General features: G+C 45.1%; 1 protein-coding gene across 1 annotated transcript in view; it reads left to right on the top strand.

Moving 5' to 3' along the window:
* The window catches only part of LOC118831698 (Grid2 interacting protein), a 152215-nt gene that overhangs the window by 99913 nt on the left and 36808 nt on the right, over positions 1-15494 (top strand). Inside the window, 6 exon segments of the mRNA XM_036739121.1 lie at positions 1934-1958; positions 3480-3576; positions 5268-5365; positions 5847-5964; positions 11034-11368; positions 13707-14120. Coding sequence (XP_036595016.1) covers positions 1934-1958; positions 3480-3576; positions 5268-5365; positions 5847-5964; positions 11034-11368; positions 13707-14120 — 1087 coding nt within the window.

Genomic DNA, 15494 nt, shown 5'->3' with positions numbered 1-15494 from the left:
CCCCTGTCTCTTCAAATTTTTTCCATTTGTTTGATAACATAAGAATTTCTCTCCCACCCACAGTGTGTGTGTGTGTGTGTGTGTGTGTGTGTGTGTGTGTGTGTGTGTTCTTTCTGGGAGGCTTCTGTTAAAAGGTTTCTGTAGGGATGCCTATTTCATCCTACCTCAGAGCCCAATTATACAAATTGCAGTTCTTCTCTTTAAGTCAATTATTAGTTGACTTGAAGACATAATAATTGACAATTATTAATTGATCAATACCTGCTGTTGTGATGCTCTCAGACTTATCCGTCCAAGCTAGGTGAGGCAGCTAGGTAGGCACAGTAGATGGATCACTGGTCTTGGAGGCAGAAAGACCTGACTTCAAATCTTGCCTCAGATGATTACTTAGTTGTCTGACCCTGAGCAAATCACTTAGCCTCTCAGCCTCAGTTTCCTCATCTGTAAAATGAGAAGGTTGGACCTCAAGGTGGTCCCTTCCAGCCCTAAAATCCATTGCTCGGATTTGCCATTAAGGCAATGGTAGGTAGTATTACTGGCGCATCAGGCCAGGTGACCAGAGCCACTACACTAGAAATATGGGTCATGAAGGTCTCTAGCTGACACAGTAACCAGCTTTCTCTTCTCTAAGGCCTCTCTACCCTGGGACCATCAGTGCCAGCCAGCCAGCCAAATGTCCTAAGGCTCCACCCCTATGGCACAGGCCATGGTGTGCTCTTCCTTACTAACTCGAGGGAATTTTCCATTGGCACCTGGCCCTCTAGTGCAGGAACTTAGAGATACTCAAGGAAGCCTTTGGGTAGGGTAGGTAGAAGAGAATGAGGAATAAGCCACTTGAGGTCAGTAGGAGACATCTGCTTCCCAGAACACATCTGGCTTCCTGCTCCTTCCATGTACTGTCATGACTGACCAAATGTACCTTGCTCCATATAACATGCTCTCCATCCAGCCCTTCTGTGTTTTGGAGGAAGCAATCAGTGTAGGCCTGGCACATAGTAAGCGCTTAATAAAAATCTGTACAAACAAAATATACACAGGATAAATTAGAGATTCTCAGAAGAAGGTCCTAACCCCTGTTAGGAAGGGGCTTCTTTCTTGGGCCTTGCATATCCCTGCTTTGGGACTCCGTGATGCACAGCACTGTACAGCATCTGCCGCAGTTTCATCCACTTACTAGACTGTAATGTCCTTGAGAGTCTGAAACCATCTCTTATCTAAATTGTCTATCTACCTTAACGCCTAGCATGTTGCTCTTCACATGTCTAATAAATATCTCTTGTGTTATAATACTGAGCACCCACTCCTTTAGGCCAGAAGGCCATCCAAATGGGAATGTTCTGTTATCACCCGATGTCAGGCTTACCCACTTGGACTAAAGGAAACAGATTAAAAAGAGGGTGTGGGACCATCAATCTAAGGAGACTCAGCTATTCTAAAACCCTTAGGAGTTAGCATCTCTGAGCCCTTGGAGGTCAGTGAAGCAATCAGCAGGCATTTATTGAGCATTTACTATGTGCCAGGCAGTATTCCTAAATTGAAAAAGTCTTTGGGCAAAAGGATGAAGGAATGCCAAGGAGATACCTTGAACTCGGGTGGGATAGCAGAGAGCTGGGTCAGTATCTGAGAGATGAGAGGGCTCTGGTCCTTGGGCCTTAAAGAACTCAGTTTCCCAAGGTACCAACTGTTCTCGTGCTTGGTCCTTGGGATTGGGCAGATAAAGTCATGGCACTGAACTTTCATCATCATCTAAACTTCTTCTTGTCGAGTCCTTTAAGTCCTGTCCAGCTCTTCATGACCCCATTTTGGGGTTTTCTTGGCAAAGATATTAGAGTAATTTGCCATTCCTTTCTCTAGTTCATTTTACAGATGAGGAAACTGAGGCAAATGGGGTTAAGTGACTTGCCCTGAGTCAAATTGCAAGTAAGTGTCTGAGGCCAGATTTGAACTTAGAAAGATGAGTGTTCCTGATTCCAAGCCCAGTACTCTATTCACTGTGCCACCTAGCTGCCCCTTCTAAATTTGTACTCAAACACTAATCATCTCTTTTCTTTCCTTGACTCTTGTCACTATATAATATGTATATACACATACACACATATGTATGTATGTGTGTATGTGTATATATGTGTGTATATGTATATACATATAAATGTACATGTATATATATTGTGTATACACACACACACACACACACACACACACATGTATTCAACCAGCAGGGAGTTACCACTAGCCTGATCTGATTCACAATAAAAAGCAAGCAATGGTTTACTCATTGTCCCACATAAACCCTGGTAGTTGTGTAATCCACCCAACACCAGAGGGTGCTCAAGGTAGTGGCAAAGTTTTTCTTTGCTCTCAGAGAGCTCTGCCTCTGTCTTTCAGCCCCACTGTGTCTTTGCAAGTGTTAGCTGTTCACTTTAGTAGAAGTACAACTCTCCAAGTGTGGTCTGGGACCCCTGGAAGTGCCCAATATCCTTTCATGGGGGCCACAGGTCAAAACTTTTCATAATACTAAGATATTTTAATTTCTAATAAGATAAATATTGATAGATATAATTCACATAAACAAAAGCTCTTTGGAGGGGGCAGGGAGTGAATCCTAAATTATTTTTGAGAGTGTAAAGGGACCCTGAGACCAAAAAATTTGAGAAGTGCTAGTCTGGGGAACATATGGTTAGCATAGATTTATCCAGTTGGAATCGTGGCTCACAAACCCCCTCCCACCCACAGGAGAATCCTGCCCTTTATCTTGGTCGTCTGTATCTCATTGAATCCAAATTATGTGACCACCGGCATCATCCCCATCCCCACCCCCTTGAAAAGCCCAAATGTTAGATATGATGGCCTAACGGAAAGAACACCTGACTAGCTGTCAAGAGACTCAGCTTCTGGCCCTGGCTCTGCCATTAATCTGCTATGTCACCTTGGGCAAGTCTCTTCCCTTCTCTGGCCCCAAACCCAGGGGTTTGGACTATATGACCTCCAAGGTCTCTCTAGTGCTAAAGTTCTAACTCTATGATTTCTGAAAGATCAATCACCCAGAATAGTGTTTTATTAAAGGTGTATTTATATATGGAAGAGAAGGGACAGGAAGGGCTGATGAGTGGAATCATAGGCTGACAATCATAATCATGGACAATCTCTTTCCAGAAATGTGGCCATCTTGATTTGTTTACCATTCCCAGAGCAAGGGGTGGAAGTGGAGAAGGGGTGTGTGTGTGTGTGTGTGTGTGTGTGTGTGTGTGTGTGTGGCACAACAGTTAGATGGCTGGGTGACTGGGACACCTAGATACAGTGTATTCTCACTCACAAAACAGCATGGCCCCAGTAGAGAAGCGGGAAGCCTAGTTGGGAACATAGTCACCAAATATGACTCTGAGGAGGTCCCAGGAACATCCCAAAGGCTCCCTGGGATAGGTGGTCACTGCAGAGGGACAATAATCATGTCTCTAAACTTTCTTACAGCTGCATCAGAGAGCGAGACAGAAGAGAGACCTCAGAGTTCCCTGCGGATGGCCTCCATGTGCCGGGGGAGTATGAGAAATCAGGGTTCAGAGGGAGCCAGCAGTGGAGGTAAGGAGGTATAAGGGACCTTTTTTCGGACAGAGAAGAAATGAGACATTTCGGGCTCCAGACTCTTTAGTAGGTCCCTCCCCCTCCTTGCTTTTTCCTCTTGCTCCTATAACAAACATCTTAGTGCCGAGAGAAGCTCGGCAATGGAGGTATTGAGAAGATTATGAAAATTATTAGAACCTAAAGGCTGGAGGGAGACAGTGTGACAGCCAGCAGAGGAGAGAGCCCTGGGCCTGCAGGGTCTGAGCAGAGTGGGGCATGACTGGGCTGGATCTTAGTACTTAAGGAAGGGAGTGGGTAAAGAGAGGCCCTTTGCCTTCTCCCCTTCCCCCTCCCTTGTTCCTCCCATTGCCTGGCACTGTGGGACCGCCAGCTTGGAACAGATAAACAAGTTATTCATCACTGTTCTTTGGTCACTGAAGTATGCTGGGAAACCTGGCACAGAATCTGTGGCTCTCTAAACCACACCCTCCCCCAACTCCCTCTAAAGGACCCGACTGTTAGGCATGATGGAAAGAAAACTGGACTGTTATCAGGAGGCCTGGGCCTTAGTCCTGGTTCCGCGTGACCTTGGGCAAGTCACTTCCCTTCAGTTTGGTCCTCTGCAAAATGAGAGGTTTGGCTTTCATGACCTCCAAGCCTTTGTCTAGCTTTGAAGCTCTGATTCTGTGATCTCTGAGAGAAACGTTGACTCCTGTCATCAAGAAGGGACAGTAGGCATGAGACAAGGAGGTAGCAGGGGAGGCAGCCAGGTTGTGCCATGGCCGGAGCCCTGACCTGGAATCAGAAGGACCTGAGTTCAGATCTGGCTTTAGACACTCAATATAGATATATGCTGTATGTCTATAATATGATATGATATAATGTAATATGACAGAATATGAGGCAATATAATACTCAATATGAGCTGATCTTTCATCATTATCTAAACTGGCTGTCGCTGAGTCCTTAAGTCCTGCCTGACTTTCATGACCCCTGTTTGACTCTGTTCAGGTCACTTAACCTCTGCCTCTGTTTCCTTCTCTGTAAAATGGAGATTGCGATGGCACTTGCCTCTCTAGGGTGCTTTGAGGCTCGAATGAGATAATAGTTGTAAATCTTAGAGTGATATGTAGATGATACATATAATAATAATGATTATTATTATTAAGAAGTATTAACTTCCTCTCTCATTTCTTCTTCCTCACTACTAGCAGAATCAGGGAAAATCTGGGAAAATCTGAGGTGTTTCCCAGAAATTTCTCTATCCCGTGGAATTGTTTCTTGCACGTTATCCCTTCAGTCCTAAAATGGAGCCTAAGGTAGCCACAGTCATCATTAGCTGTATTCCTTGTCTTGCCTATATTTTTCTGCCCTTGTCTAAGCCCCACAAAGTTGTCCAAGTTCTCTTAGACTAAAGTGTTAACCCTATTGCGTGGGCGTTTGGTCTACCACAAATCCTAGTGCCATGTCTCATACCCAAAGCCTCTTTTCAATAGGATTTCACTTTTCTATAGCTCTTTACACTTTAAAAAGTACATTCTTCACAGCTGCTCTGTAAGCCAGATGGTGCCAGGAGTGCCATTTTACTGAAGGGAAAACTGAGGCTCAGAGCAACTAAGTGAAAGAACTTGGGTCTTCTGACTCCAAGTTCAGGACTTTTTCTACTATATTATGTTGAACACTTAACTTTTTCCTATTTCTTCCAGTAGGTCCCAGTGAAAGTGTGGAAATTCCTATTCCTGTGACTCCTGGAGAGCGCCAGGCTGGGGATGGCACATCCCTTCCAGAAACCCCAAACCCTAAAATGGTTTGAATTTTATACCTCCTTATTTTCATTCTTGGTATTCCCTTCTCTTTCTCGCCTTCTTTTCCTTTACCGTTCTCATCACCACCTACCTCCATCTTATCCTTTTCTTTTCTTCCTCTCTTCTCCTTCATTGATATCTGAGAGCTGTGGTCGTGTAACAAGCATTAGTGTTCTTTATTACTCAGGAAGGGGTGGTAGAATGGTCAAGAGAATTACAATTGGGAGCCTCTTCCAGGAACCAGAAGGGAAGGGCTCCACCTAACCAAACAGCTCACACACATACCTCACCCACTCTCAATGGCCTGGCATTGCCTGAATTATGTCCTCATGCTGTCCTTGAGGCAAATCCAGTCTACAGGGCCCACACCCAAGAATATCAGTCCAAGTCTAAAAGGAATCGGGTAGTAAACTCTGACAGGAACGCTAATGAAAATGGAGTCTGCGGTGCCAGGCTCTTGATGTGCCATTCTCTCCCTCGTAGATGTCGGCTGTTTATGCAGAGCTAGAAACCCGGTTGAGCAGTAGCTTCAAAGGAAAAATGGGAAGTATATCCAAACCCAGAGCTTCCCCCCCAGTGGTAGATCCACCAAATATCCCAGGTATTTTCTGTCTCTCTCTCCTAGTATGTGTGCACCTGCTTCTTTCTTTATGTGTGTGTGCCTAGGCTGGGTGTGGGGATGGGGGCAGGGAGGGAAGAATACTTCTCCTAGTCCTTGTTTTTTTGACAAGGTGTTAGTCCAGATCTATTAGGCCAGAATGTGGCTTATACTTTCTTTTCTATTTAGTAACAGTAGTATTCAAAATATCTATTATTAAAGACCAGCAATCTGCTTTTTTTAAACAATAGGTTGTAGTTGAATCATGGAATATCAGTAATAAAAGGGACCTCAGAAGGTCGTTTATCTCAACCTTTACCCAAATTATGATTTCCCATCGACAACCTTCCTTGAAAAGCAGTCACCCACCCCAAGGAGGGCAAAGAAAAAGGAAAAGGACCCATGTGAACACAAACATTTACAGCAGCTCTTTTTGTAGCGGCAAGGAATGGACATCGGGGGGATGCCCATCAGCTGGGGAATGGCTGAATAGGCTGTGGCATATGCTTGTGATGGAATACTTCTGTGCTATAAGAAATGATGGCGGGGGGGGAGGTGTCAGAAAAACCTGGGAAGACCTCTATGAACTGATGTAAAATGAAAAGAACTAAGAGATCGTCGTATGCAGTAACAAGAATATTGGTATAATGGTCAGCTGTGAAGGACTTGGCTCCTCCGATCGGTACAGTGATCCTAGACAGCTCCCAAGGACCCGTGATGAAAAATGCTGTCCGCCTCCAGGAAAAGAACCCCGAGTGCAAATTAAAGTATCGTTTTCTCACCTTTTAATTTTTCTTGTTTTTTTGTGATATGGCCAATCTAGAAATATGTTTCGAATAACTTCACAGTACGATGGACATCATATTGTTTGCCCTCTCAATGGGTGGGGGAGGGGCAGGAGAGAGAGAATTTGGAATGCAAATTTTTTTAAGGATGTTAATTTTTAAAAACACACACACACACACAAAGTGGTCATCCAACCTCTACTTGAGCACCTCCTATGATTTACTACCCTGCCCCATTTCAAGGCAGGGCATTTCCATTCCTACCTCAAAATTAGAAATTCCTCCTATATTGTGAGCTGCAGTCTGTCTTCCTATAGCTTCTTCTCATTGGTCCTAGTTCTGCCCGCTAGGGCCATCCAGAACAAGTCTAGTCCCTTTTCCACTTCAGTGCCCTTTAAATAATCCAAGGCAGGGACTATGTTCCTCCCGAAGCCTTCTCTTTTCTGGGGTGAATATCTAAAATTCCATCAACCCATACTTGTTTTATATGATTTTGAGTTTATTTAAATTGTGAACTGGCCCATTGCCCCTTTCAGAATGTGACCCCACATTTAGACAGTATTCTTGAAGTGATCCAAGCAGGGCAGAGCATGATGGGACTGTTACTTCCCCTCCTCTGGGCAATGGGCTTTCTTCTATTAATGCAGCCTAAGATGGTACTGGCTGTTACCTAATCCTTATAATCACTCTTTTAAGGGGTTTGGGGATGGATGAGTTGGTACATTAGTCTCCTGTGTATACTTCTCAAGCAAGACCTGGTGGCAAGAGAAGTTGGGCCAGCCTCCTCACGATCTTATCTCATAGTAAGGCTTGTCCCATTTCCTTTATTTCGATCTTTAAGCAGTTGACGCAAAGGTTCTGACATTACCCTACACATTCTGGCCTTAACTTGTAAAAGTATTGGCTGCTTTTATACCATGTAATATCCTATTCAGAATCCAATGGATTTCCCCCAAGAAACTCCACATACTCAATTCTTCTTCCTCAATCTTTTGTTCTTAAGAAGGTGTTTTACAGAGCTTGCAAAGCCTTCAGCAAAAAGCCAAGGGAAGGCAGGATGAAGGCCTCACTACTACCACACCTTACCTTTGGGGCCCACTGAGAAGCAAGAGGAATTAACTCCTCTTACTCCAGCTGAATACAGCAAACTTGGGCAGTAAGGCGGCACAGTGGGTAGATACCAGGCCTGGAGTCAGGAAGACCTGGGTTCAAATCCAGCCTCAGACATTACTAGTAGTATGACCCTGGGCAAGTCACTTAACCCTGTCTGCCTCAGTTTCCTGATCTGTAAAAGGACCAGGAGAAGGAAATGGAGAACCTCTCTGGTATCTCTGCCAAGAAAACCCCAGAATGGGGTCACGAAGAGTCGGACACAATGGAAAACAGCTAAGCAACAACTGTGCTGGCTAAGTGCAAGGGAAACAGAGGATTCAGACCCTGCTCTCAAGGGGCTTCGACTCTTAAGAGCTAAGAGAAAAAAATCAGTCTTCATTATTCATGACTCACATTAGTGCAGCATTTTGAGGTTTGCAAAGCTCTTTCCATGCTGCTAACAACCCTGTGAGGTGGGCTGTATGTATTTGGTGATACAAAGCAGAATGCTAGGAGAAATTTAGGGAGGGAGAGATCCCTTATGTTGGGGGCAGGGGTGAGGAAGAGGAAGAATTCTAAGAGAAGGCTTCATGAGGGCTCCCAAGTTCAAGGGCCTCAAAGAGAGATCCTAGCTGAAATTTATTAACTGTGTGACCAGGGTAAATTAACCATTTGGCTTCAGTTATCTGAATAATAGGGATGCTCACACTACTTACCTCTCAGTGGTATAGGGATGAAAATATTTGTCAAACTCTAAGTGCTAAATATAGGTGAGTTAGGCTTATTTTTCCTTTAATTCACTAGTAAAGTTTCATTTTTAACACCACTGTTTACCAGTGGAATTGAGCGAAGAAAGCTTTTCATTATTTGACTAGGCCAGGAGAGCTGAGGAAAGCTAGGTCAAGCCTGAGCCAGGCAGGGACTTCTACTTGTTGGGGCTTCCACCCCAACAAGTCTAGGTTGTAGGCATATTAAGGAGTGGGGAAATGAACATCATTACTCTTGGTCTTAGAAGGCATGGATTGCTTCACTGTTAATTTCATATCTCCAGTGCTTAACACAATTTTAGACACATAGGTGCTCAATCAATGTTTACTGATTGACCATCATTAAAAATTTTTTTTAGTATTTTATTTTTATTTTTCCCCAGTTGCTTGTAAAAACAATTTTTAACATTTATTTTTAAAATTTTGAGTTCCAAATTCTCTCCCTTCCTTCCTCCCTATCCCACCCCCATTGAAAAGGCAAGCAATTCGATATAGGTTATACATGTATAGTCAGGTAAAACATATTCATGTTTATGTTGTGAAAGAAAACCTAGACAAAAAACCCCAAGAAAAATAAAGTTAAAAAAGGCATGCTTCAACCTGTATTCAAACACCATCAGTTCTTTTTCTGGGATGGATGGCATTTTATATCCTCAGTCCTTCAGAGTTGTCTTGGGTTGTCGTATTGCCGAGAATAGCTAAGTCACTCACAGCTGATCCCCTTACAATATTGCTGCTACTTTGTACACAGTGCATTTCACTCTGCATCAGTCCATGGAAGTCTTTCCAGGTTTTCTGAGGGCATCCTGCTCATCATTTCTTACAGTACAATCATAATCATATACCACAACTTGTTTAACCATTCCCCAAATTGATGGGCATCCCCTCAGTTTCTAATTCTTTGCCCCCAGAAATGAGCTGCTATAAATATTTTTGTACATATAGGATTGACCATCACTTTAGAGCTGAAAGAGATTGTAGAGATTATTTAGTTTAACTTCCTCATTTTACAGATAAGGACACTGAGGCCCAGCCAGGAGAAGGAACCACCCAAGGTCACACAGCCAGGAAGTAGCAGAGCCAGTTTTCAAATCTGATTCTTCTGGCTCCAAATGCTTTTGACTCTATATCATATTGGATGTTAGAGCCCTCTAAGGAGGTCGTAGAAGTCATTTTTACTACATTCTGGGAAGGAGACCTGAGGCAGGAATGGATTTGGATTAGATGACCCTTCCTGCTCTGAGATTCTGTAAGCCACTTATTGCCTGCTGATGTGTAGGGAGAAGAGGCCCACAGAGCATAAGAGGAATGCCCACAGTCTCATGGAAGGTTGAAGATGGGGCCAAGAACAAACTCTCTCCTAACTGCCAGTTCTTCTCTTCTCCCAGTTGGTCCCTGTCACCTCTCATTCAATGACTTCTGCCCTGGTTTCTGTCCCAGTATCAGTCCCCCGTGCTGGGAAAGGCCAGGCCTCGGACTGAAGGAATATGCCAGTTGGAAGTGATCCTGCTCTCTTCCAAGCCTTTAGGGATGTACCAGGTCTTCTCTTATTGCATATTGAAGATATTTGTGAACCCCTTATTTTTATGAATGAGAGAGAGCATGGCAGAATTATAGACAGCTTGATTCAGAGCCAAGTAGGTGTGGGTTTAAATCCTGTCTTGGGTACTTACCAGTGGTCTAATCCTAGGCAAACCACAATAACCTTGTGATATAGGTAAGTGAACCACCATTTTCTCTCCTATAAAAATGAAACTAGATAAGTAGATAAGAGAGCTGGATGTGGAGTCAGAAAGACCTGAGTTCAAATCTAGCCTTAGACATGTAGTAGTTGTGTGACCCTGGGCAAGTCCCTTCACTCTGTTTGCCTCAGTTTCCTAATCTGTAAAATGAGCTGGTGAAGGAAACGACAAACCACTCTGGTATCTCTGCCAAGAAAACCTCAAATGGGGTCACAAAGAGTCAGACATGACTGAAATGATTGGACAACACACATATTATCCAAATGAGATATACATAAAGTGGCTTGAAAGCGTCGAAGTACCCTATGAATGTCGGCTATCATTATGGTTGTCATTTTCTCTCAACTGTCAGCTCCACGAGGGTAGGGACATACCTCAGTATGCTCTGTAGTGCCCAGTATGGTGCTTTGAACACAGTACCGTTTTTGAATGCATAATTATGTTGTACTTCACAATTCACAAACTTACAATTTCCACTTGTGTAGAGTTTTACATACATTCTCATGTAATTCTCATAGAAACCTTGTGATAAAGGTAATTGGGGGTCCGAGATGCAATAACCACTTATTTAATAAGTGAGAAAACGTAGGCTTAGTGACTACAAGCCCAGTCCTCTTTCTCTTGGCACATAAACGAATGAGTGAAGGTGTGAATGACCAAATCCTTTTGTGTTGCTTCATTTGTAGGGGCGCGGAAGTCTGGGTCAATCATCTCATGGCCGAATGACCCTCTCCCACCCCAGCCCTGCTATTATCATCCATGCCCCGGGAGCCTCCCCTCCCCGAGCAGCACAGAATCCCATCCCTACGTCAGCCTGGACAGCAGCCCAGCCCCTTCGCCCCAGCTCACAGCCATGGCCAGCAGCCCCAGCCCCCCCACCTGCAGGAAAAAACTCTTCACTTTCTCAAGACCACCGCGGAGTCGGGACACAGACCGCTTCCTGGATGCTCTCAGTGCGCAGCTGGGTGCCCGGGTTACCATGGTGGATGACTTTCTCACCCCTGAGAATGACTACGAAGAGGTGAGAACTGAACAGCAGGTAGAGGCAGGAAGTGGTTCCTGGCTCTATTGGCTCTGATAGGCAAGATTCCTACATAGGCCCAGCCTGGAGCAGGCGCTCCCAGGGACCTTAGAGTTTGAGGAGAATGTGTCTGATGGGGCTAATTGGGATGCATTAATAGATGCTTGAAGTTAGTGAGAGTGTCATTTCAGAGCCTTCTCTTCCCCAGCTCCTTAATGGATCCTTATGTGATAAGATTTGGAGTCTCCTTCCTGGCCAAACCCCAGCTGGTTAGTGTTCTTCCTAAAATCTGCTACCCACAACTAGACAGAGTGCTCTATGTGTGTCATGACCAGGGCAGAGTCAATGGAACCACGAACTTCTCCCCACCCCCTTAATGGGGGCCCTGCTTCTAGAGGCTGCATGGAGTCAGGAAGACTTGGGCTCAAATCCTGCCTCAGATACATCCTGGCTGTGTGACCCTGTGCAGGTCACGTAGCCCCTTGGTGCCCTGGACCATCCTCCAGAGGAGAAGCTGCAGAAAAAGTGCTAACCGGCCTTAGTAGAGTTTCCTACATGAATGAAGTCACGGGTTCAGGCCCCCCAAAAAGGAAGTATGGCACCCTGAGTAAGGGGATGGTGGAGGGAGGGTTCATAGTTTCATTCTTCCCAGGCCTTGTTGTACCACATCTGTAGTACCATGTCCAATTGCGGGCACCACATTTTAGGACCCTGAGAAGTCAGAGCTCATCCAGCAGAGGAAAGGCTTCAGAACCATCAATATCCGGTACTGGGGGCCTGTGGCCTGGGGAATCCATAAGCGCTCATTAGACAAGAGAAGACTTTGGTGGGACATGATAACTGTCATCAAGAATTTGAAGGGCTGTCATGTGGAAGGTTAAGATTGGTTCTGGTGGGCTCTGAGGACCAGAGCTAGGAACTTCAGGTGGAGGTTGGAGAGAGGCAGATTGTGGCTTGATAACTAAAAGTGGAACACGTTGCCTCAGAACGTCATGTTGTTGTTTGTCCTTCGTTCACAAAGAGGACCATGACATCAGGAAGGAGATGTCATGATTCGCAAGTGAATTGGATTTAAGTGAGGCAGGTCTGTGCAAAGTCACCAGCCTCACTCTCTCCTCCAGGGTAATGACTTCTCCTTTGATGACAGTCTCTGAGCTGAGGCTGAGAATATTATAGAAGGGATTCTCGTGTGAGTGTGGATCGCACAAAATGATTTCCGAGTCCTGTCCAACTCTAACATTCTTTGATCCTGTGAATGGAGACTGATTGGGTGACCCAACATAACACCTCAATCCTGATGCTACCCTCAAACCTTCCCTACCTTACCACTCTTACCTCATTTCATTCAACCCATTTTCCCCTTCCCTTTCTATCTTACTCAGACACTACAGCCATCATACTGACCAGGGCAGCAATGTGACCAATGACCTGAGTAGCATCAGCAAGTAATCCACCTGGCCTCTTACTTATCAGAGGGGGCACAGTGGGAAGGAAAAGGAAGGGGCAGGATAGAGCAGTTCCTGATGTAGTGGTGGCCTGCCAGGCAGGGGATGGAGAATGTGGTCCAGGGCCTAGCTGAGGTAGGAGCAAGAACAGAATAGATCCAAATCATGCCCTTGTGACACCTGCATCTCCAAACTCCTGGACAGTGGGCAACCCACAGCCAGTGTCCAATGAAGCCCAGGAAAAGAAGGGGAAGCAAAGAGGAAGGAAGGAGGAGGGCAGGAGTCCTGGGCCAACAGACAGAGGTAAGCTGAACTAAAAGGCTGAGAATGGAAGCCAATACACTGCATCCCAGGAGGACCTGACATTGAAGAACACTTCCTCTGGAGTCAGAAGACCTGGGTTCAGATCCCACCTCTGATGCTTACTACCTGTATGATCTTGAATAAATCACTTAATCTGTTTGGGCCACAGTTCTTCACCTAGAAAACGAGGAGATTGAACTAGATGGCCTCTGTGAACACTGAGCCTGGAGTCAGGAAGGCCTCAGACACTAGTTGTATGGCCCTGGGCAAGTCACTTAACCTCAGTTTGCCTCAGCTTCCTCACCTGTAAAATGGAGATGATGGTAGCACCCAGGGACGTTCTGAAGATCAAATGAGACGGTAGTTGTAAAACCTTTAGCACGGGGCCCAGTACATAATAAGCACTGTAGAAATGTTAGCGGTAGTAAGAGGAGTCGTTGTCGTGGCTGCTGTCCTTAGAATTTTCCCTCTGTTTCTCTGAGGTAGGCTAGCTCTGTTTCTCTAATGTGGTACCCCTGTCCTTGTTGTTTCAGGGCTCCTAATGTACCCAGACCTTGGCCTTCCTTCCTTTCTTTCTTTCTCATAAACAGATGAGTTTCCTTGATGACCAGGGCAGCTGCGTGACCAACGAGTTAAGCAGTGCCAGCGAGTATGTCAGCAGCAGTGAGGAGGGCAGCTCGCTGACCTACTCCTCCATCTCTGACCACATCCCCCCGCCGCCTCTCAGCCCGCCTCCTCCACCCCCACTCCAATTCCATGACCCCAAACCAGGCCCCCGGAACATGGATGGCCCTCTTAACACTGCCACACTGGCCAAGCCACTGGGGGCCCACTCCCACCAAGTCCCTCCCCCTCCTCCACCCCCTCTTCCTCCACCGGTCCCCTGCGCTCCCCCACTGCTGCACCGAGGCCTTGCACATCGCCGCAGTGAATCGAACCATATGAGCGTCAAACGTCTTCGGTGGGAGCAGGTGGAAAACTCAGAAGGCACTATATGGGGCCAGGTAAGTGGACAGACCCAGCTTTTGGAAACAGGGGCATTTGGAACTGTCTTTTGTAGGCAACAAGTGGGTATTGTCATGTTATAGATGAGAAAATGGATGCCCAGGAGGGTGGAGTAACTTGCCCAAAGTAAATTTAGTAGTAGAGCCGGGACTCCATCCTAGATCTCTTGATTCCCTGTCCTATGTTTCTGGTCCAGTGGTGGCATATACATACGTACACACATACGTGTGTGCGTATGTATCTTGAAGCCAAAATGTTTTTTAAAAATTCTATTTTCTCTATACATATTCTTATACGGGGACAAAAAGAAGGGTTCAAAAACATAGAATTCTTTCACATTTGTAAGACATGGGGGGAAATCATGAAAAAGCAAGTCAAGGCACCAAAAATTTATTAAATTAATAAATTGATTATTATTTGTTAATCATTGGGAACACAAAGAAAGGAAAGACAGCCCCTGATCTCAAGGGGTCCATAATCTAATGGAAGAGACAACATGTAAACAGTTTTGGATAAACAAGATATAGACAGGGTATTTGGGGAGGGGTCTTGTTAATTAAGAACTTTCAGCATTGTCTTTATTCTCAATTAGTCTTCTAATGGAGTGCCTGTTACCTTTGCCTGCAAGTATATTTTCAATCAAGTTGTCTAAAAATATTGATTCACAGCACAAGTTTTACAGTATATGAAACCTACTTTGAACCAGGCAACAGTTTTGCTGAATTTTTGTGTAACTTCAATATAGCCAGGCCGTGGTAATGACTAAGAAAGAAAATTATGACATAAGATTGCAGAAGAATCAAAATGATTTAGTCAGCTCTTGGCCTGGTCATACCGTGTTATCCTATTTGCATCTCAATTAGTGTTTTTGTGGAGACATATTCAAAAAGGGCTGCCTTGAGTCACCTAGGGCTCACACTTGGCTTACGGGTGTCCCGTCTTTGGGGATCAGCAGCCCTGGATTTGAGGCCCATTTCTACTGATCACTTGCTTTGGGCAAGTCTTTTCACCTTCCTCTCATTAATTTTCTCATGTGTAATATAATGGGTGTGGGTAGAAGGCCTGAGCTAGACAACTTCCAAAGACCTTCCTAGTTCTGACAGTCTGTGAATCTGTGCCATGTGGTACCCCTCTGAAGCCAGCTGCCATGCTGTCTCAGGACTCATTCCTTAACTTTAGCTAAACTCTGCTCCATAGTACGTTGTCCCCTATGGATCCAGTGATCTCTCCCACTTGACTTCAGGAGTTATTACTTTCAGATCAGGCACCCACATTTGAAAGTTTCCACCGACTTTAATATAGTTTACCTCCCCCACCAATCCCTTCTAGCTTACAACGAGGTGTGGGAAACTCTTTCCACCAATACGGGTCAA

The sequence above is a fragment of the Trichosurus vulpecula genome, chromosome 9, assembly GCF_011100635.1.
Source record: "Trichosurus vulpecula isolate mTriVul1 chromosome 9, mTriVul1.pri, whole genome shotgun sequence".
NCBI classification, from domain to species: domain Eukaryota; kingdom Metazoa; phylum Chordata; class Mammalia; order Diprotodontia; family Phalangeridae; genus Trichosurus; species Trichosurus vulpecula.
This window is presented reverse-complemented; position numbering and strand designations above follow the sequence as displayed.